Below are 23,056 nucleotides of genomic sequence, written 5' to 3' on the forward strand. Positions count from 1 at the left end.
GGTCAGTTTACCCTCCCCTAATCCTTACCATTAGGCACAGGTCTAGGATCAGTTTACCCTCCCCTAATCCTTAACCATTAGGCACAGGTCTAGGGTCAGTTTACCCTCCCCTAATCCTTAACCATTAGGCACAGGTCTAGGGTCAGTTTACCCTCCCCTAATCCTTAACCATTAGGCACAGGTCTAGGGTCAGTTTACCCTCCCCTAATCCTTACCATTAGGCACAGGTCTAGGGTCAGTTTACCCTCCCCTAATCCTTAACCATTAGGCACAGGTCTAGGGTCAGTTTACCCTCCCCTAATCCTTACCATTAGGCACAGGTCTAGGATCAGTTTACCCTCCCCTAATCCTTAACCATTAGGCACAGGTCTAGGGTCAGTTTACCCTCCCCTAATCCTTACCATTAGGCACAGGTCTAGGGTCAGTTTACCCTCCCCTAATCCTTACCATTAGAGACACTAAACTGACTTTAGAGCAGCTTTATTCTATATTCACCCCTTCGAAGGCTATTGAAGGTTCTTAACCTGTTTTCTTCATTCTAAAGCTTAATGTTATTCAGCACTAAAAGCCTTTCACCAGATCTCTCTGGCCTCGGCACTAAAAGCCTTTCACCACATCTCTCTGGCCTCGGCACTAAAAGCCTTTCGCCACATCTCTCTGGCCTCGGCACTAAAAGCCTTTCGCCACATCTCTCTGGCCTCGGCACTAAAAGCCTTTCGCCACATCTCTCTGGCCTCGGCACTAAAAGCCTTTCGCCACATCTCTCTGGCCTCGGCACTAAAAGCCTTTCGCCACATCTCTCTGGCCTCGGCACTAAAAGCCTTTCGCCACATCTCTCTGGCCTCTGCACTAAAAGCCTTTCGCCACATCTCTCTGGCCTCTGCACTAAAAGCCTTTCGCCACATCTCTCTGGCCTCACTAATGGGGTCACTCCAGGTGGCTTGGCTCCTCTCTGGGCGAGGGCACAGTCTTCATTGCTACACTGTTTGGTAATAGTGTAACTCAACAGGGTTGCCAGATTGGGCCGGGTAGAGGGAACACGGACGGACAGGGGGGGGGGGTGTTAGACATACGAGACCTTGTCCCCAATGCAGAGGAAGTTGGTTCATGAGGAGACAACAAGACAAAAGGACCTTGTCTCTGGTCAGTGTCCTCAAATGGCCCCCATTCCATATAGTGCACTAAGTAGGGAATAGGGTGACACTTGGGACTCTCTTTGTTGTGACTCTACTGTAGCCAGTAGTTTTCCTAGTGATCTTTGTGGGAAGTGGTTATGCTGCTAATTGAATGGTGAGCGCAGACAGGACAACAGTAGCCTGTTGTGTTCAGAACATGTGACTCTATTCACTCTGAAATATACCTCTTTTTATTTTTTTATTTTTTTTATTTGTAGACACTGGAAATGTTTAATGCTGGAAGGAGAAAGACTTTTGAGGGGGCAGTGGGGTGCAGACAGTTCAAGGGAAGCTAGATGCAGGCGACCTTGGCGTGGTATCGCCCAGGCGGCCTTGGCGTGGTATCGCCCAGGCGACCTTGGCGTGGTATCGCCCAGGCGACCTTGGCGTGGTATCGCCCAGGCGACCTTGGCGTGGTATCGCCCAGGCGACCTTGGCGTGGTATCGCCCAGGCGACCTTGGCGTGGTGGCGACCTTGGCGTGGTATCGCCCAGGCGACCTTGGCGTGGTGGCGACCTTGGCCTGGTATCGCCCAGGCGACCTTGGCGTGGTGGCGACCTTGGCCTGGTATCGCCCAGGCGACCTTGGCGTGGTATCGCCCAGGCGACCTTGGCGTGGTGGCGACCTTGGCCTGGTATCGCCCAGGCGACCTTGGCCTGGTATCGCCCAGGCGACCTTGGCGTGGTATCGCCCAGGCGACCTTGGCGTGGTGGCGACCTTGGCCTGGTATCGCCCAGGCGGCCTTGGCGTGGTATCGCCCAGCAGCAGACCAAACATTTTGGGAAGATGTTTAGCCGATGCGATCCAGCCCACAGGTGATGCACTAGAAAGGTGACTCAATGACAAAATCCTGATGACCGAAAGACACAAAAAATGAAATTACTCAAATGACTGAGTGCTGCATTTTACTAGAGCAGGTTTAGGGGAAATGTACCTTTATGCTCTGTACTTCCTTGGCACTATTAAAGCCTACAGTACTAATACTGTGACGTTTTGAAAATAATAAATGTTTAGTGTAAGAGCTGTTTGAAAAGACCACTGGCGGTTTCAGCCTGATGGAGTTTTGGCCTTCCATGGTGACATCACCAGGGGGTAAATTGGTTAATAGACCAATAAGAAAGCATTCTGAACCCCTCTGCCAATGACAGCTATTCTTCAGTTTTCCCCTCCCTACCCAGACCACTCCCACACAGTCCTAGCAAAAAATCTTTCAAAAATAAATGTAGTTTCTTTTTGACCATTTTAATTGAAAACGGTCACAGTAAGTTATTTCATTGTTACCCACAAATTATTTCAGATTAAAAACAGATGCATTTGATCTTAACTTGAGTTGGAATGTTTTGAAGCAGTTTTTGCATTTTGTAAAATGTCTACGTTAAGAAGACTGGTAAATCCTAAACACGAACCAGACTGAACTGCTGTTTTTTGTTTTTGTTTTGGAGTGTTTTGTAGTCTGCCTCAACACATGTTCCAGAGACTGAATATTCCACAACATTGCATCCCAAATGTCACCCTATTCCCTAATGTAGTACATATGTTCCCTGGTCAAAAGTAGTGCCCTACATGGGGGAATAGGTTTCCGTTTCAGACTCGACCCTTCTCTTTACACGTTGGCAAAAGGAGAAATGGACTGGAACGCCAGCTAGGTCAAAGCAGGAAAAAGGACATCGAAAAGATGGATACAGCTATTTCTATATGAAGTGTTTTGACTAAAAACGACACATTTCTTCTTTGTCTCGTCTCCAGCTCGCTGCGATGCTCACCATCCCTTTCTGGCAGTGGTTCCTCACCAAGTTTGGCAAGAAGAAAGCTGTGTACATCGGCACCTCGGTAAGACTAAGCAGAATGATCACACAGCACCATGCCATAGTCCAGGGTTTACCAAACTCGGTCCTGGGACCCCCCCCAGGGGCTCTAGCCCTGCACAGCTGATTTTCAAATAACCAACTTCTCATCAAGTGTTGTTTTTTTTGTCAGCTGTGTTGTGCTCGGGCAAAAACCAAAACCTGGGGCCCCAGGACCCGAGTTTGGGGAAAGCCTGCCTTAATCCATGGAGACATGCTTTATTGGACCAGGGTCTCAGTTATGATGATCCTGGTGGTGTGTGATGATGATCCTGGTGGTGTGTGATGATGATCCTGGTGGTGTGTGATGATGATCCTGGTGGTGTGTGATGACGTTGGTGTTTATAATAGTGTTTCTGTCCTCTCTGCAGTCTGTGATCCCCTTCATGATCCTGGTGGTGTGTGTGAAGAGTAATCTCATCATTACCTACATGGTGTCGTTTGCTGCCGGGGTCGGAGTCGCTGCTGCTTTCCTGTTGCCGTGGTGAGTTGGAGTTTTTCCCTCTCTTACCTTACCGACCCTCTCGCTGTCGTCTCTCTCCTCTGGTTTCTCTCCCTTATGTTTCTAACCCCTACACTCTTATGTGTGTCTAGTGTTTGGTTGTTGGTGGATGTCTCTGTCTCTAGGTCCATGTTGCTAGACATGGTGGATATTATGGTCTGTCTCTGTCTCTAGGTCCATGTTGCTAGACATGGTGGATATTATGGTCTGTCTCTGTCTCTAGGTCCATGTTGCTAGACGTGGTGGATATTATGGTCTGTCTCTAGGTCCATGTTGCTAGACGTGGTGGATATTATGGTCTGTCTCTAGGTCCATGTTGCTAGACGTGGTGGATATTATGGTCTGTCTCTAGGTCCATGTTGCTAGACGTGGTGGATATTATGGTCTGTCTCTAGGTCCATGTTGCTAGACGTGGTGGATATTATGGTCTGTCTCTAGGTCCATGTTGCTAGACATGGTGGATATTATGGTCTGTCTCTAGGTCCATGTTGCTAGACGTGGTGGATATTATGGTCTGTCTCTAGGTCCATGTTGCTAGACATGGTGGATATTATGGTCTGTCTCTAGGTCCATGTTGCTAGACGTGGTGGATATTATGGTCTGTCTCTAGGTCCATGTTGCTAGACATGGTGGATATTATGGTCTGTCTCTAGGTCCATGTTGCTAGACATGGTGGATATTATGGTCTGTCTCTAGGTCCATGTTGCTAGACGTGGTGGATATTATGGTCTGTCTCTAGGTCCATGTTGCTAGACGTGGTGGATATTATGGTCTGTCTCTAGGTCCATGTTGCTAGACATGGTGGATATTATGGTCTGTCTCTAGGTCCATGTTGCTAGACGTGGTGGATATTATGGTCTGTCTCTAGGTCCATGTTGCTAGACATGGTGGATATTATGGTCTGTCTCTAGGTCCATGTTGCTAGACATGGTGGATATTATGGTCTGTCTCTAGGTCCATGTTGCTAGACATGGTGGATATTATGGTCTGTCTCTAGGTCCATGTTGCTAGACATGGTGGATATTATGGTCTGTCTCTAGGTCCATGTTGCTAGACATGGTGGATATTATGGTCTGTCTCTAGGTCCATGTTGCTAGACATGGTGGATATTATGGTCTGTCTCTAGGTCCATGTTGCTAGACGTGGTGGATATTATGGTCTGTCTCTGTCTCTAGGTCCATGTTGCTAGACATGGATATTATGGTCTGTCTCTAGGTCCATGTTGCTAGACATGGTGGATATTATGGTCTGTCTCTAGGTCCATGTTGCTAGACGTGGTGGATATTATGGTCTGTCTCTAGGTCCATGTTGCTAGACGTGGTGGATATTATGGTCTGTCTCTAGGTCCATGTTGCTAGACGTGGTGGATATTATGGTCTGTCTCTAGGTCCATGTTGCTAGACATGGTGGATATTATGGTCTGTCTCTAGGTCCATGTTGCTAGACATGGTGGATATTATGGTCTGTCTCTAGGTCCATGTTGCTAGACGTGGTGGATATTATGGTCTGTCTCTAGTTCCATGTTGCTAGTCATAGTGGATATTATGGTCTGTCTCTAGGTCCATGTTGCTAGACGTGGTGGATATTATGGTCTGTCTCTAGGTCCATGTTGCTAGACGTGGTGGATATTATGGTCTGTCTCTAGGTCCATGTTGCTAGACGTGGTGGATATTATGGTCTGTCTCTAGGTCCATGTTGCTAGACGTGGTGGATATTATGGTCTGTCTCTAGGTCCATGTTGCTAGACGTGGTGGATATTATGGTCTGTCTCTAGGTCCATGTTGCTAGACGTGGTGGATATTATGGTCTGTCTCTGTCTCTAGGTCCATGTTGCTAGACGTGGTGGATATTATGGTCTGTCTCTAGGTCCATGTTGCTAGACATGGTGGATATTATGGTCTGTCTCTAGGTCCATGTTGCTAGACATGGTGGATATTATGGTCTGTCTCTAGGTCCATGTTGCTAGACATGGTGGATATTATGGTCTGTCTCTAGGTCCATGTTGCTAGACATGGATATTATGGTCTGTCTCTAGGTCCATGTTGCTAGACGTGGTGGATATTATGGTCTGTCTCTAGGTCCATGTTGCTAGACGTGGTGGATATTATGGTCTGTCTCTAGGTCCATGTTGCTAGACGTGGTGGATATTATGGTCTGTCTCTGTCTCTAGGTCCATGTTGCTAGACGTGGTGGATATTATGGTCTGTCTCTAGGTCCATGTTGCTAGACGTGGTGGATATTATGGTCTGTCTCTAGGGCCATGTTGCTAGACGTGGTGGATATTATGGTCTGTCTCTGTCTCTAGGTCCATGTTGCTAGACGTGGTGGATATTATGGTCTGTCTCTAGGTCCATGTTGTTAGACGTGGTGGATATTATGGTCTGTCTCTAGGTCCATGTTGCTAGACGTGGTGGATATTATGGTCTGTCTCTAGGTCCATGTTGCTAGACGTGGTGGATATTATGGTCTGTCTCTAGGTCCATGTTGCTAGACGTGGTGGATATTATGGTCTGTCTCTGTCTCTAGGTCCATGTTGCTAGACGTGGTGGATATTATGGTCTGTCTCTAGGTCCATGTTGCTAGACGTGGTGGATATTATGGTCTGTCTCTAGGGCCATGTTGCTAGACGTGGTGGATATTATGGTCTGTCTCTGTCTCTAGGTCCATGTTGCTAGACGTGGTGGATATTATGGTCTGTCTCTAGGTCCATGTTGTTAGACGTGGTGGATATTATGGTCTGTCTCTAGGTCCATGTTGCTAGACGTGGTGGATATTATGGTCTGTCTCTAGGTCCATGTTGCTAGACGTGGTGGATATTATGGTCTGTCTCTAGGTCCATGTTGCTAGACATGGATATTATGGTCTGTCTCTAGGTCCATGTTGTTAGACGTGGTGGATATTATGGTCTGTCTCCGTCTCTAGGTCCATGTTGCTAGACGTGGTGGATATTATGGTCTGTCTCTAGGTCCATGTTGCTAGACATGGATATTATGGTCTGTCTCTAGGTCCATGTTGCTAGACGTGGTGGATATTATGGTCTGTCTCTGTCTCTAGGTCCATGTTGCTAGACGTGGTGGATATTATGGTCTGTCTCTAGGTCCATGTTGCTAGACGTGGTGGATATTATGGTCTGTCTCTAGGTCCATGTTGCTAGACGTGGTGGATATTATGGTCTGTCTCTAGGTCCATGTTGCTAGACGTGGTGGATATTATGGTCTGTCTCTAGGTCCATGTTGCTAGACGTGGTGGATATTATGGTCTGTCTCTAGGTCCATGTTGCTAGACGTGGTGGATATTATGGTCTGTCTCTAGGTCCATGTTGCTAGACGTGGTGGATATTATGGTCTGTCTCTGTCTCTAGGTCTATGTTGCTAGACATGGATATTATGGTCTGTCTCTAGGTCCATGTTGCTAGACATGGTGGATATTATGGTCTGTCTCTAGGTCCATGTTGCTAGACGTGGTGGATATTATGGTCTGTCTCTAGTTCCATGTTGCTAGTCGTGGTGGATATTATGGTCTGTCTCTAGGTCCATGTTGCTAGACGTGGTGGATATTATGGTCTGTCTCTAGGTCCATGTTGCTAGACGTGGTGGATATTATGGTCTGTCTCTAGGTCCATGTTGCTAGACGTGGTGGATATTATGGTCTGTCTCTAGGTCCATGTTGCTAGACGTGGTGGATATTATGGTCTGTCTCTAGGTCCATGTTGCTAGACGTGGTGGATATTATGGTCTGTCTCTAGGTCCATGTTGCTAGACGTGGTGGATATTATGGTCTGTCTCTAGGTCCATGTTGCTAGACGTGGTGGATATTATGGTCTGTCTCTAGGTCCATGTTGCTAGACGTGGTGGATATTATGGTCTGTCTCTAGGTCCATGTTGCTAGTCATGGATATTATGGTCTGTCTCTAGGTCCATGTTGCTAGACATGGTGGATATTATGGTCTGTCTCTAGGTCCATGTTGCTAGACGTGGTGGATATTATGGTCTGTCTCTAGTTCCATGTTGCTAGTCATAGTGGATATTATGGTCTGTCTCTAGGTCCATGTTGCTAGACGTGGTGGATATTATGGTCTGTCTCTAGGTCCATGTTGCTAGACGTGGTGGATATTATGGTCTGTCTCTAGGTCCATGTTGCTAGACGTGGTGGATATTATGGTCTGTCTCTAGGTCCATGTTGCTAGACGTGGTGGATATTATGGTCTGTCTCTAGGTCCATGTTGCTAGACGTGGTGGATATTATGGTCTGTCTCTAGGTCCATGTTGCTAGACGTGGTGGATATTATGGTCTGTCTCTGTCTCTAGGTCCATGTTGCTAGACGTGGTGGATATTATGGTCTGTCTCTAGGTCCATGTTGCTAGACATGGTGGATATTATGGTCTGTCTCTAGGTCCATGTTGCTAGACATGGTGGATATTATGGTCTGTCTCTAGGTCCATGTTGCTAGACATGGTGGATATTATGGTCTGTCTCTAGGTCCATGTTGCTAGACATGGATATTATGGTCTGTCTCTAGGTCCATGTTGCTAGACGTGGTGGATATTATGGTCTGTCTCTAGGTCCATGTTGCTAGACGTGGTGGATATTATGGTCTGTCTCTAGGTCCATGTTGCTAGACGTGGTGGATATTATGGTCTGTCTCTAGGTCCATGTTGCTAGTCATGGATATTATGGTCTGTCTCTAGGTCCATGTTGCTAGACATGGTGGATATTATGGTCTGTCTCTAGGTCCATGTTGCTAGACATGGTGGATATTATGGTCTGTCTCTAGGTCCATGTTGCTAGACGTGGTGGATATTATGGTCTGTCTCTGTCTCTAGGTCCATGTTGCTAGACGTGGTGGATATTATGGTCTGTCTCTAGGTCCATGTTGCTAGACGTGGTGGATATTATGGTCTGTCTCTAGGTCCATGTTGCTAGACGTGGTGGATATTATGGTCTGTCTCTGTCTCTAGGTCCATGTTGCTAGACGTGGTGGATATTATGGTCTGTCTCTAGGTCCATGTTGCTAGACATGGATATTATGGTCTGTCTCTAGGTCCATGTTGCTAGACATGGATATTATGGTCTGTCTCTAGGTCCATGTTGTTAGACGTGGTGGATATTATGGTCTGTCTCCGTCTCTAGGTCCATGTTGCTAGACATGGATATTATGGTCTGTCTCTAGGTCCATGTTGCTAGACGTGGTGGATATTATGGTCTGTCTCTGTCTCTAGGTCCATGTTGCTAGACGTGGTGGATATTATGGTCTGTCTCTAGGTCCATGTTGCTAGACGTGGTGGATATTATGGTCTGTCTCTAGGTCCATGTTGCTAGACGTGGTGGATATTATGGTCTGTCTCTAGGTCCATGTTGCTAGACGTGGTGGATATTATGGTCTGTCTCTAGGTCCATGTTGCTAGACGTGGTGGATATTATGGTCTGTCTCTAGGTCCATGTTGCTAGACGTGGTGGATATTATGGTCTGTCTCTAGGTCCATGTTGCTAGACGTGGTGGATATTATGGTCTGTCTCTAGGTCCATGTTGCTAGACGTGGTGGATATTATGGTCTGTCTCTAGGTCCATGTTGCTAGACGTGGTGGATATTATGGTCTGTCTCTAGGTCCATGTTGCTAGACGTGGTGGATATTATGGTCTGTCTCTAGGTCCATGTTGCTAGACGTGGTGGATATTATGGTCTGTCTCTAGGTCCATGTTGCTAGACGTGGTGGATATTATGGTCTGTCTCTAGGTCCATGTTGCTAGACGTGGTGGATATTATGGTCTGTCTCTAGGTCCATGTTGCTAGACGTGGTGGATATTATGGTCTGTCTCTAGGTCCATGTTGCTAGACGTGGTGGATATTATGGTCTGTCTCTAGGTCCATGTTGCTAGACGTGGTGGATATTATGGTCTGTCTCTAGGTCCATGTTGCTAGACGTGGTGGATATTATGGTCTGTCTCTAGGTCCATGTTGCTAGACGTGGTGGATATTATGGTCTGTCTCTAGGTCCATGTTGCTAGACGTGGTGGATATTATGGTCTGTCTCTAGGTCCATGTTGTTAGACGTGGTGGATATTATGGTCTGTCTCTAGGTCCATGTTGCTAGACGTGGTGGATATTATGGTCTGTCTCTAGGTCCATGTTGCTAGACGTGGTGGATATTATGGTCTGTCTCTAGGTCCATGTTGCTAGACGTGGTGGATATTATGGTCTGTCTCTAGGTCCATGCTGCCAGACGTGGATATTATGGTCTGTCTCTGTCTCTAGGTCCATGCTGCCAGACGTGGTGGATGACTTCCAGGTCCAGAACCCAGACTCTAAAGGCCACGAAGCCATCTTTTATTCCTTCTATGTCTTCTTCACCAAGTTTGCCTCTGGAATCTCCCTGGGGATCTCTACTCTCAGCTTGGAGTAAGTTTACTCTTTTACTCACACACACACACACACAGTACACTGGAATGCATCTCTGCACTTTCTAAGTTAAACACAAACACACTGTTGTACTGTACGTAGGTAAATGTTGTTGGTGTGAGAGGATAAACCCTACAGTCTCCATATGATACCTCTGGCTCTCGCGTCCGCCCCATATGATTCCTCTGGCTCTCGCGTCCGCCCCATATGATTCCTCTGGCTCTCGCGTCCAAATTAGTAGTGTGTGTCACATTCATTTGTACAATCAACCTCTAACGTGTGTGTGTGTGTGTGTGTAGTTTTGCAGGGTATAGGACTCGAGGTTGCACCCAGCCTGAGAACGTGGATATAACCCTGAAGGTTCTGGTCTCCGCGGCGCCCATAGGACTCATTCTGATTGGCCTGGTCTTATTCCGCTCTTATCCAATCGACGAAGAGAGGAGGCAGGGCAACAGGAAGCTGCTTCAGGAGCAACGGTAAGACTGGCGTGTCTGGCTGGGGAACTCGGGGCCTCGTAACCCCAAGCATTTCCTGTATATCTGAAAGGATTGGATAGATATGATCTGGAGGCGTTGCCAAATTCTGATCTTTTGACACGCCTGGTACCCGGGCTACTCAAAGTACATTTTGTTTTGAACTGTTCAGATATATTATGGACTGCTTGTATGTGCCATGTCTAACCCCATGGCTCTCTGTTCTGTTCTCACAGGGAAAATGAGGCAGACTCAGAAACTGACTCCACAGAACTGAACAACATGGTGTAGTTTCTAGAACACTCATGGACCATTGGAGTGACACTGCTTGCTTGCACCGGGTGGGGCTAACTCGGGCTGGACCTATCACGACGGAGATACTGCTACCATCCAATCACACTGCTGCTCACGTGTCTCAGAGCACCTGTCATCATGACGATGCCCCATGGCAACGAACAACAAAAGTATCTCATGGCGACGGAATCCTAAGACGGATGATGTTCCTGGTTCAATACCCAGCCCACTTAAGCTGTGACAAACTCAGAGAAATTGTTTTGGGTGCAGTCTGAAAAAGTCAACCCGATTTTCCTAGTGCACTCTATGGAGACTCAATAGAGTACTGTAAAACACAGCCTTTTGTTGTTGTCGTCCATGAATGTTGCACGAAACCTTAATGTGATGTGTACTTTTTTTTTTGTGTGTGTATTTTGCCAATGTTGAATATTTCTGTCAGAACTTGATCTAGCGTGGGTACAATTTTCAAAAGCTCAAGACTTTTTTTTTTTTTTTTAGACATTGTTCTAGAACAATCTACTACTCCCCTCAAGTGTGAACCTTGAACGACAGTCTTTCTATGGTGAAGACGACCGTCAATAGCTCAATAAAATGGCCCTATGTTTTTTTTGTTTTTCCTACTCGGTTTACATTTCAGTTAAATAAAGGTTTGAAAAAAAGCTAGACAAATTATTTTGGTAGAGATATAGAACATTTCTACAACTGAATATCTATTATACGCGTTTCTACAGACTTCAGTTTGGTACGGTCTTTTGAGTGTTATGTAGAAAACAAGTCAGAACCCTATCTAGCGTTGAAAGATTCACAAAGTGTGATTTCAGCGTTTTTAGTTCCTTTTTTTTTTTTGTTTAAAGGTTTTAAGACCTTGTCTACTATTTGACACCACATGTCACGGATTCCTTTTTGGTTTTTTTTCGTTTCCTTCCTCACTTTTCATTGGCTCATTCAACAGGGGTGTATTCACTAGGATGCCAAGGGGAGGGGACCTACCTGAATTTGTCCAATAGAAACTCCTTTTTGTTGCAAAACATTTTTGCTACGGTGTGCCCCAATGAATACACCCCAGTAATGCCCAGAAGAGATTTAGTCCCAACTGCAACACCTGTAGGTAACTAATATATGTAAGTAAAAGATGTTTCAAAAACACTGTTTCTTAATCTCACCATTAAACCAGAACCACTATAGCACAATAACTGTTAACCAAACTATTTTACACAGCCTATACAATCATGTATTATTAAAGTTGCTTTTCTTACAGCTAGTCATTAACTCAGTGTTGGATCAAAACCATAATGACAGCTAGTATTAAATCTAGAAAGATGACATTCATTTAAGTATATGAGTAAAATGTATTTGTCCTATTTAAGAGAAGACCTTACAGGTTGCTGTTCCTACTGAAATTAGTTTTGAATGTGTAATAAAATGTTCTCACTTTATGGATTGAGCTCAAAACATTTATCATTTTTAAAATCCATTTTAGTTTTTAAAAACAGTAAATTCTCAGCCTTGTCTCCTGTTTTTTAAATGCATGTCCATTGCTTCATTAAAGAAAAGGGAAGAATACAAAAGTCAAAAGTATTGGAAAATGGAGTGGGGATTGAAGTCTGAGTTTAATGTATTGACAGTGTCTACCATGATGTCATGTGTCTAAATTGACCTATAGGGGGGAAAAAGAAATGGATATTCATAACAGTCCTGTGGGAAAGATAATCCTACATATCATGTCATATGTTACACAAACACACAGTTAAATATTTACAGATAATACATGTTGAGCAGTGCCTTCAACCATTTATGAAGGGAAGTCATGTTTGATGTCTCTCGTTCGGGTCCAGGGCATTACTAGCTCTGGTCCAGGGTAAAAGTATATTCCTCTACTAACTAGCTCTGGTCCAGGGCATTATGACTGTAGAGGAACGGTCTAATGCACTGGGGGTGTATTCATTACTGTTGCAAAACGTTTTTTAAATGGAAGCGAATGGGAGGGATCTACCTGGATTTGTCCAATAGAAACTTGTTTAATTCTTAAACTGAAATGGTTTCTGTAATGAATATTCCACTAGAACCCAGAGTTGACGGGCATCTTGAGAGCCGGAAGCGGGAGAGAGGTGACAAATCCAGCTTCAGTCACCAGATGCCCCCCTGCCATTCTTACCTGATCAGTCTCCTCCTATTGATTGGATTGGAGATGGAGACAGTCCCGCCTGCCTCTGAGGCAGTGGTAGACAAACGTTTCAGCTCTGATCCAATGGGAATATCACTATAGATCACCAACACAGAGAGCTCAGACGTTTTATAATGCCTTGTATAAAACGCTACCTCCTGTGCATAATGTAAATATTGAATGTAAGTAAAAGTTTGAAATATCTTTGTTAACAGAAACTGATGTGAACTGATATTCATCGATGTAGTTATTTAAAAAGAGCTGTTACATTTAATAAATACTAATTAATACAGTATTGTGCTTTGTGGGAATTCATTCATTCAATGCTTTGTTTGTAAATTATGTCTGAGTATTGGAGTGTTCCCCTGGCTATCTGTATATAATTATTTTGTATGTTGCTGTCTGGTTTGCTTAATATAAGAAACGTGAAATTATTTATTATTTTACTTTTTAGACTTAAGTATATTTAAAACCAAATACTTTTATACTTTACTCAAGTAGTATTTTACTGGGTGACTTTCACTTTTACTTGAGTCATTTTCTATTAAGGTATCTTTACTTTTACTCAAGTATGACAATTGGGTACTTTTTCCACCACTGGTAAATTTCTCAGAGCTCGATGCTTGCACAGAGGGTCAGGATAAAGACAAGTCTGTGAGAGTAGGATTGGAAGTTTTGGGAAAAAGTGGACCCTTGCCTTTTTGGCTGATCCATTTGTGGTTTTAAGGTGGGTGAAAACAGAGTTGGTTGCTGTGGTATCGGTGAGTGTAACCAGAAGTGGTCTTGTGGTAATTGTTTGTGTTTTAAGCTGGTTAGAGGGAACAGACTCTCCGTGTTAAACGAATTAAGAAAAGAGAAGTGGCTCCATTGAAAGGAGTGATTACTGGGGTAGAGGGTTAATGTGAAAGCTGACAGATCGTGATTGAAACGATTGAAACGCTATTAGCGCACACTACCGCTAACTATTTCACATTGGTTACACCTGGGACCAGTGGCGGTTCTAGACCTTTTCAACTAAGAGGGGGGGCAAGCTGGGGACAGTTGTACTGTTAGAGGGGCCAGTTACAGTAGACGTTATTGTTGTCATATCGTTTTCTTCACTGCATTGCAGGCATTAGTTATGTAAATATTATTTCATACTCCACATTTAGGGGGGCCACAAGGGGGTCCAAAATGGTTGTCACAGGGGCACTGGCCCCCCCTGCCCCCCTCCAGAACAGCTAGTGCCTGGGACTACCCCCTGATCCTAGCTAATTTAGGTTTATGTGACAAAATAAGATAGTATAGTGTAGAGAATTATTGTAACATATGAAATTATGTGAAATATATATATTTTTAAGCTGTTTGAAACTGGTGTACAAAACCGGTAGTAAAAAAGTAATATACACATAAAAATAGCGCACATAAAACATATCTACCGCTCCATAGACTTGCTTAAAACCATATTGTCTGTGAATTTGGTATGGTCGCTCAAAAAGTTACATATTGCCACTGAGTTTTGATGACTGGTAGAGGAATTTGCTAGCAACAACATTGAGTCACCATCCGTCGAGTCTTGTAAAACATGCAAATTGTCCTGAACAACTGCGGTCCTTCCGCGAAGATGCTGAAAATCATACTTTTTAATATAAACGTTCAGTGAAACTGACCACGGACTTTCATCCTCCTTGCTCTCACTACGTAAACTGAGATCCATTTGAGTCCGTGCTATGCGGGATCCTTGGGATGTCTCTACGAGCAAAAGAGGAACAAGTCGGTGCTTGTGTTCGCTGAAAGTTTTTATTAGAAGTATTCATTTCAACACAAGGACCGCAGTTGTCCAGGACAGACATTGGTACAGGTTGCTAAGCATTTTTAATACTGACATTTTTTACAAGAATCGATCTGATGGTGACTCAAATGTTGTTGCTATCAAATTCCTCGACCAGTCATAAAAACTTAACCCTGCCTCGATATATAAGGAGAGTTGGAAGGTTCCTCAGAGTATCATTTAAAGCCAGCTTTAACTAGGGAGTGACTAACTTCGTGCTGCTCTAAAACGTTCACATACTAGCTAGTCTACCTTGATGTTTAACATGCTACTGTTTAATGTGGTAAAGGTAAAGGGGGGATACCTAGTCAATTGTCCAATTGAATGTATTCAACTGAAATGTGTCTTCCGCATTTAACCCAACCCCTCTGAATCAGAGAGGTGCGGAGGGGCCTCCCTACAGTTCTCAGCTTAGCTCAGACTGACTCATGTGAACTACAATCCCGATGCTGTGTTTTAACGTATAGAAAGGTCAATAATCATGGCTTTCGAAACATGGCTCTTATTTTTCAAAAGCGAGAAAGAATCCTTCAACTAAAAAAAGATACTTACTGTAGCTGTTTTGCGCAGATCCATACAGCTATGGGTGCGTCCATCCAAATCAGATTTTATTTGTCACATTATTGCGGGTGTAGCGAAATGCTTGTGTTTCTAGCTCCAACAGTGCAGTATTATCGGATAGGGCTGCGTGCTTCGAGCTCTTAGGGTTGTCATGACTGTCCTGATCAGGTCAGGGTACAGGAGACCACCACCCTACAGATTATCTCCCAAAACCCCAACAGAGGAGGAGAGATCTAGGGGTCTGAAGATGTGGGGGTTTTATGACCCCTCACGCCATAACAAACCTTAGGCCACAGAGAAATTCCTTTGTCCTCACAATGGAATTCTGGCCTCAGAACATTAAACATGCAATAAAGGGACTTTGGAACAATGGTTTCCGTCAGCCACAATGGTGGTCATGACGAGAGGTGGAATATGAAAATGTATGTAACTTTTGTATTATTATTAAAGGTTAAGAGATGACGTTATTATGAAAACATTGTACCTTTAAGAGTTTTCCCAGTATATGCCTGATGTTTATACATTGTACGTTGTGTGGAAAATATCCAAATCAAAGAGAATGTTTTGGTAAAGATGAGATGTGAAGGTAGTGTCTAAAATAGGATTTTAGTCAAATCTAGGCCTTGCCCCTTAACTTGGTCCGCCCAGAGAATTGCCCTAAAGGCGGTTACGCCCACCTCTGACCCGAGGGTATAAGACAGGAGAGTGAAGAATTAACATAGGAGACTAATTGACCCCAAGCTGCAGCGAAGGTCTAACAAAGTCAACAAACCCCAAAACGAAACACAAGGTTGAAGACAAAGAAATATTTTTCTACACGAGCTACGGACGAGTAGCTGTGTCTAAGCGGGTGAATTCAAGCCGAACCACCCAGCCTCCACTCTCCATTGAATCGTGGTATCTACACCGTTCGAGTCCGAAGCTGTGAGCTCTGAGCTACAGAGCTGTCTGTCCTCAGAAGACCCCTTTCAGATCAAGGGCGAGGGATCAGACCCCTAAGCCAAGAAGGACACTGACATCGTGAGGACAACCAGAGTGTTGCGCCGGAGAAGTGCGTCATTGAGAAGCCTAAACGACACACGCGGAGCTTCCCACCTGAGACCTCCAACACGTAATTACATCATTATATTCTGACCCATAAGAGCGGCAGTTCGGGGCAAGGCTAGGTTTAAATAAGCATGGCTGACAAATGAACCAAATGTATATTTCTCTCGTGTACTTTCTTGGTTTCTCTCTCTTTTAAATCCCCATTTTGGGTAACACGCGCCATAGTGTGTTGGCCCGTTATACTAAGTCCTAATCAATAGCTATACTGTGTTTTGTGTATGTGTATTTTTATCATCATTTTAGCTTGCTAGTAAATAAATAATCAACTAAGATTGGTGTGGTAAACTCATTGGTGGGACCCGGGTCCGTGCAGATTCCCGGATTATGCGACGTTCAGACATGAGACAAGAGGTTGATTAATTTAGCGACTGTTGTAAAATCGATATTCTGATATCCTTTGAGTTAATTTGGGAAATAGAAACTCAATCAAAATAATGTTCCCATGGTGCCCCAGGTTGATGAGTTAATAATTGCTTGATTCATTGCTTAATTCATTTAATCACGCAATTATAAACCGTTAATCATTCGATGAGCAACAGTCGTCACATTAACTAATACAACGTCACGACAGGGTGCCGCCATCCGACAGAACTACACTTCTGTTACACTTACACACAGGTAAGTGTGAGAACACTAACCCTATCAAGGTGTGTATTAATTGAACCTTTTGTTTTATGGAAATTATTTGTTGCTGATATAAAATATAAGGTCCTTATGCTTCTAAAACCGCTCCGGAAGCGTCACCTGTTAATGTTTAGGTTGAGCGTTTGGGCTCTTAACAACAAAACTCCGCCCGACAGAAGACGCCTTCGTCCAATGACTCGGATGTGTGGAACTGAGAGTCAGGATCAAGGTCTAGTAACTAAACTCAACAAAAAAAGAAACGTCCTCTCACTGTCAACTGTGTTTATTTTCAGCAAACTTAACATGTGTAAATATTTGTATGAACATAAGATTCAACAACTGAGACATAAACTGAACAAGTTCCACAGTCATGTGACTAACAGAAATGGAATAATGTGTCCCTGAACAAAGGGGGGGTCAAAATCAAAAGTAGCAGTCAGTATCTGGTGTGACCACCAGCTGCATTAAGTACTGCAGTGCATCTCCTCCTCATGGACTGCACCATAATGGACAGTTCTTGCTATGAGATGTTACCCCACTCTTCCACCAAGGCACCTGCAAGTTCCCAGACATTTCTGGGGGGAATGGCCCTAGCCCTCACCCTCCAAACCAACAGGTCTCAGATGTGCTCAATGGGATTGAGATCCGGGCTCTTCGCTGGCCATGGCAGAACACTGACATTCCTGTCTTGCAGGATATCACACACAGAACGAGCAGTATGGCTGGTGGCATTGTCATGCTGGAGGGTCATGTCAGGATGAGCCTGCAGGAAGGGTACCACATGAGAGAGGAGGATGTCTTCCCTGTAACGCACAGCGTTGAGATTGCCTGCAATGACAACAAGCTCAGTCCGATGATGCTGTGACACACCGCCCCTGACCATGACGGACCCTCCACCTCCAAATTGATCCCACTCCAGAGTACAGGCCTCGGTGTAACACTCATTCCTTCGACGATAAACGCGAATCCGACCATCACCCCAGGTGAGACAAAACCGCGACTCGTCAGTGAAGAGCACTTTTTGCCAGTCGTGTCTGGTCCAGCGACGGTGGGTTTGTGCCCATAGGCGACGTTGTTGCCGGTGATGTCTGGTGAGGACCTGCCTTACAACAGGCCTACAAGCCCTCAGTCCAGCCTCTCTCAGCCTATTGCCTGAGCACTGATGGAGGGATTGTGCGTTCCTGGTGTAACTCGGACAGTTGTTGTTGCCATCCTGTACCTGTCCCACAGGTGTGATGTTCGGATGTACCGATCCTGTGCAAGTGTTGTTACACGTGGTCTGCCACTGCGAGGACGATCAGCTGTCCGTCCTGTCTCCCTGTAGCGCTGTCTTAGGCGTCTCACAGTATGGACATTGCAATTTATTGCCCTGGCCACATCTGCAGTCCTCATGCCTCCTTGCAGCAGATGAGCAGGACCCTGGACATCTTTCTTTTGGTGTTTTTCACAGTCAGGACACAAAAGAGGCCTTTCTACTAAGTTTTCATAACTGTGACCTTAATTGCCTACCGACTGTAAGCTGTTAGTGTCTTAATGACCGTACCACAGGTGCATGTTCATTAATTGTTTATGGTTCATTGAACAAGCAATGGGGAAACAGTGTTTAAAACCCTTTACAATGAAGATCTGTGAAGTTATTTGGATTTTTACAAATTATCTTTGAAAGACAGGGTTCTGATAAAGGGACATTTCTTTTTTTCCCGCTGAGTTTACATGGGGAAAAACAGATATCATAACCAACTTGGTTACACACGTGTCCTTCACTAAAAAAGGTGCAAAAATAGTGAAACAGAACTATTTCCAAATGGCGTTTGTGTTTGTTTTCCATCCCAGGTGTAGATGATTAGATTTCACTTTCACCGTAGCTTGTGCCAGTCTTGTTAGTCATTGAAGCAGTCCTTCTCTAAGCTGTCCTTCCCTGGACAGCTTATCTCATTGGCTGCAAGACTGTCAACGTGCCAAAGTAGCCAATCCTCTGTGTAATGGATACCTGCAAGCTCGTAAGCAGGCAATGTGTTATATGTTTTATGTTTTATCACCTGCATTGCTTGCTGTTTGGGGTTTTAGGCTGGGTTTCTGTACAGCACTTTGAGATATCAGCTGATGTAAGAAGGGCTATATAAATACATTTGATTTGACCTTGTAAGATGTTTGCTGAAAACGTTTTGTAAAATAAACATTTTGACTCTCGGGACTGGTGATCAATAACGGTATGTCACAGGCAGACAAATAAGATATCCTCATGGTCTGTGGAGTCCCGGCTTTCGGTGCGTATCGACGTATTCTGTGTTTTATTTTGTTTATGCTTCACAACGCTAACCAGAATGTAGGTAGCAGCCATCTTGAAAATGAGGCCATCAGCTCAGCCTTTCCTTATACATTCATATGCCCATATATGGTAGTAAGTCACACCAAAGCTTTTAAGGCACAGATCAATAGCCGAGATACTTTGCTACTTCTTAGTGAATGTCCATGTCACAGTGTATTGTCTGTCTCTCTCTCTCCAGGTGGACCTGAAGGTATCAGGATAGTGTGTAACCCAGTATACTGAGGGTTTCTGTTTCTCTCTCCAGGTGGACCTGAAGGTATCAGGATAGTGTGTAACCCAGTATACTGAGGGTTTCTGTCTCTCTCTCTCTCTCTCCAGGTAGACCTGAAGGCATCAGGATAGTGTGTAACCCAGTATACTGAGGGTTTCTGTCTGTCTCTCTCCAGGTGGACCTGAAGGTATCAGGATAGTGTGTAACCCAGTATACCGAGGGTTTCTGTCTGTCTCTCTCTCTCCAGGTGGACCTGAAGGTATCAGGATAGTGTGTAACCCAGTACACTGAGGGTTTCTCTCTGTCTCTCTCTCCAGGTGGACCTGAAGGTGTCAGGAGAGAGCGTAGCCCAGTGGCAGGACAAACGCTTGATGACCAAACTGGGACACGTCACCTGTAAAACACTGAAGGGAGGCAACATCAGCTACCAGAAACACACACTCTCTCTCAATACACTGATGCGTTCTCTCCTTGCTCAGCTACATTCCCCCAGGAACTTCACACACATCACCATGGCATCAGCACTCGCTCTTCTTAGCCTGAGGAATAATCATTCTGTCATTAATTAAAGGGTGAATGGAAACACTGATTTAGAACACCAGCTAACTGTAAATCACCATATTGGCATTGTTGCATCGCTGGCAGGAGAGAACATTTTGGAATTCCCCAAAATGGCTGAATTTAACCGAGTAGCTGCCGAGTCTGAGAATTAGATGAGTTTATTACAGAGGATGAAATAATGTTAGTTAGAGAGCCAATAAACTTACTGAAGCTGTTCATGTTTGAGCCGATCGTTGCCCCGGATCAAAATGTTTGTTCTCGTAGCAGTAACTAACACAGATATGCTGTCTGACACACCTCAGCTAGAGGGTCTGCGTGTGTCGTTTCTTCCATAAAGTGCACATACATACAGAAGCAAAGGCAAAGTTAATTTCGTATTTATTTTATTTTTACCTTTAACTGGGCAAGTCAGTTAAGAACAAAATCTTATTTACAATGACGGCCTACCAAAAGGCCTCCTATAGGAGCTGGGATTATAGATAGATATATATCTATCTATGACAGAAAACACGAGACAACAACACTACATAAAGACGACAACACAGCATAGTAGCAACATGACAACAAGGTCATTTGTTTTCAAGACATAGACCCAATGCCTGCGACTTATGTAAAAATAGTACTAGTTAGCTTGTCCACTATAACAACAGGTTCAAGCATAACCAGATAAAACTACTTTCAACAAGCACTAATCCTGTGTCCCTGTTGCTAGGGTAGCGACTGCATCTAGCTAGGGCTGCCATCTATTGGAAAGGAAATGGTAACTACACTGGCCAGCTAGTTTGCAGAGTCAAAGGAGACTTTAATAATATATGCTATTTAGCAGACGTCTTTATCCAGAGCGAACTGGCTACATGGTAGTGGAAACAGATCACAGAAACAGAATTACAGTTTTTATGCCATCGATGGTCAGTCCATGCATCTATAGCTTTGAGAGTGGTTACATTTCTCCAGCCCCACCCCTCAGCTTTTTACCCAAAGAGGAGCAGGGAGATACTTTGTTATTGTTTCTACTGCTGATTACAACTTTAAGAAGTTAAGATGCAGATTAAATACACACCAAAATATGTTACAGATACTATATAAAATGTCCCATAACTCAGACAGGTAGCGAATACACAGCATCCAGCATAGTAATCGATTTAAATGTATTTGACAAAAAGCCCTTTTTACTCAAAATAATAACCACAGTACAACACCTCAGGAGCAAATGTCAGTTGGCTTTTCATAGCTGAGCGTTGAGAGAGAGCGAGAGAGTTGAAACAGTAAAACCGGGACAAGGTAGCACATCCACTGAAACGGGTTAAAAAAAGAAAATCAAAAAAATATGCGGAAAAACAATTCCACTCCGATTCCCTTTATGGATGGGGGTGTATCTTTTGAACTCGCTGTTGAATGACCTGCTCCTTGTCCATTTTCGGGAACACCATCCCGCTCCCCCCAAAGTGATCGATAGTACATCTTGACTCGCACTGTGATGATTGTGATTCTGAGCTCTCAGGTTCATACAGCGAGTCCTGGTCTTCACTGATCTCACTCTCCGTCTCGTTCCATCTGCGGCGTACAGGGTCAGGACTCGGTTGTACTGATGGACGTCAGCTCAATCAAGCTGGGTCCCGGTGGACCCTCTTTAGTGAGGGTCCCGGTGGAACCTCTTTAGTGAGGGTCCCGGTGGAACCTCTTTAGTGAGGGTCCCGGTGGAACCTCTTTAGTGAGGGTCCCGGTGGAACCTCTTTAGTGAGGGTCCCGGTGGAACCTCTTTAGTGAGGGTCCCGGTGGACCCTCTTTAGTGAGGGTCCCGGTGGAACCTCTTTAGTGAGGGTCCCGGTGGAACCTCTTTAGTGAGGGTCCCGGTGGAACCTCTTTAGTGAGGGTCCCGGTGGACCTTTTCTCCACCGCAGCATAGGAACACTCTGGCACCCAGGGGTCAGTTTGGCATGCTGTACTAACCGTTCTTTCCTGTAGGTAGAAAACAATTAAGGCATCTAATTAGGCTATAGTTACATTCAAGAATCACTGCATATACTTGAAATAAACAATATCCTTAGAAATAAACTTGGATTTGCATGTACCTCCTCTGCCTCCTGAACAGTCTCATCCAGGATGAAAACCTTCTCAGGGATGAAGATGTCATCCTGAAAACAAACAAACGTTTTGTTAATAAGACAACTGAACCCAAATCTATCAGTTGGTGTTAACAAGCTACCTGTCTTGTATGCTTTGTCCACACACACACACACACACACACACACACACACACACACACACACACACACACACCGGATACAGGGACATTAATTTTTCAGCAAACATTAGCTGCCAACTTCAGTCTAGCTAAATGAGGTGGAGCTAACAAAAAAACATTACAAAAACAAAATGTCAACTAAATGTATTACAGTACTCGACTATCTGAGGTGGAAGCTAGCCACAGTAACTAACGTTACCTAATAACAGAGGTTACACGGAGAAACTGTTCAGTTCAGTTGCTTGCTAATGTTATTTCCTTGCTAGTTAAGTTGCTAGTTAAGTTACCTTTTAATTGCAACAAAGTTGTCCAGTGTGTAACGCTGGTCTAGTCAACAACAGTCATGACCGGTTAACGTTACTTCAGGCTCCATTGCATTGACTCGCGTCGCCTCCGTTCAGTCGCTTTTGCTCGACTCCGAAGTCAGCGATGGTTGGTCGGTCTGTCGGTCGGTAACCCCTACACCATAACCCTCGAAATGTTAAATGGAAGCGCAAGCAGAGAGCTTCAACGTAGGACCTATTTATTACTCCTTTCCAGTCGGAAACTCACGGTTGCCTCATCGAAAGTGCCCTTCGTCGTGAAGTCTGCCGTCTGCAGATCGAGCTGGCACGTCCTTCCTCTTCAGGACACGGGAGACATTTATTTTAAAAGTTGCGTGTCTTTGGGCAGCCTATGTGTTAGTTTACCGAGGGATCTTTTAGGAGCCAATTCATACAGCCTGGGCGTTATATAGTTCATGTCTGAATGACTATTTG

General features: G+C 44.5%; 1 protein-coding gene and 1 long non-coding RNA gene across 2 annotated transcripts in view; one reads left to right on the top strand and one right to left on the bottom strand.

The window, feature by feature from the left end:
• The window catches only part of LOC106570727 (sodium-dependent lysophosphatidylcholine symporter 1-B), a 45,952-nt gene extending 32,807 nt beyond the window's left edge, over positions 1 to 13,145 (top strand). Inside the window, exons 11-15 of the mRNA XM_014143212.3 lie at positions 2,922 to 3,005; positions 3,391 to 3,503; positions 9,776 to 9,919; positions 10,219 to 10,395; positions 10,629 to 13,145. Of these exons, the coding sequence (XP_013998687.1) occupies positions 2,922 to 3,005; positions 3,391 to 3,503; positions 9,776 to 9,919; positions 10,219 to 10,395; positions 10,629 to 10,683 (573 nt within the window). The 3' untranslated portion in view covers positions 10,684 to 13,145. The remainder of the gene's footprint in view (positions 1 to 2,921; positions 3,006 to 3,390; positions 3,504 to 9,775; positions 9,920 to 10,218; positions 10,396 to 10,628) is intronic.
• A 7,274-nt stretch (positions 13,146 to 20,419) lies between these two features.
• Positions 20,420 to 23,056, bottom strand: LOC106570726 (uncharacterized). Its single transcript, XR_001320749.3, has 3 exons — positions 22,586 to 23,056; positions 22,126 to 22,188; positions 20,420 to 22,012 (listed from the first exon to the last, which is right to left on the bottom strand). It is a non-coding gene; the product is annotated as an uncharacterized LOC106570726 (long non-coding RNA).

The sequence above is a fragment of the Salmo salar genome, chromosome 14 (genome assembly GCF_965601325.2).
Source record: "Salmo salar chromosome 14, fSalSal1, whole genome shotgun sequence".
NCBI classification, from domain to species: Eukaryota; Metazoa; Chordata; class Actinopteri; order Salmoniformes; family Salmonidae; genus Salmo; species Salmo salar.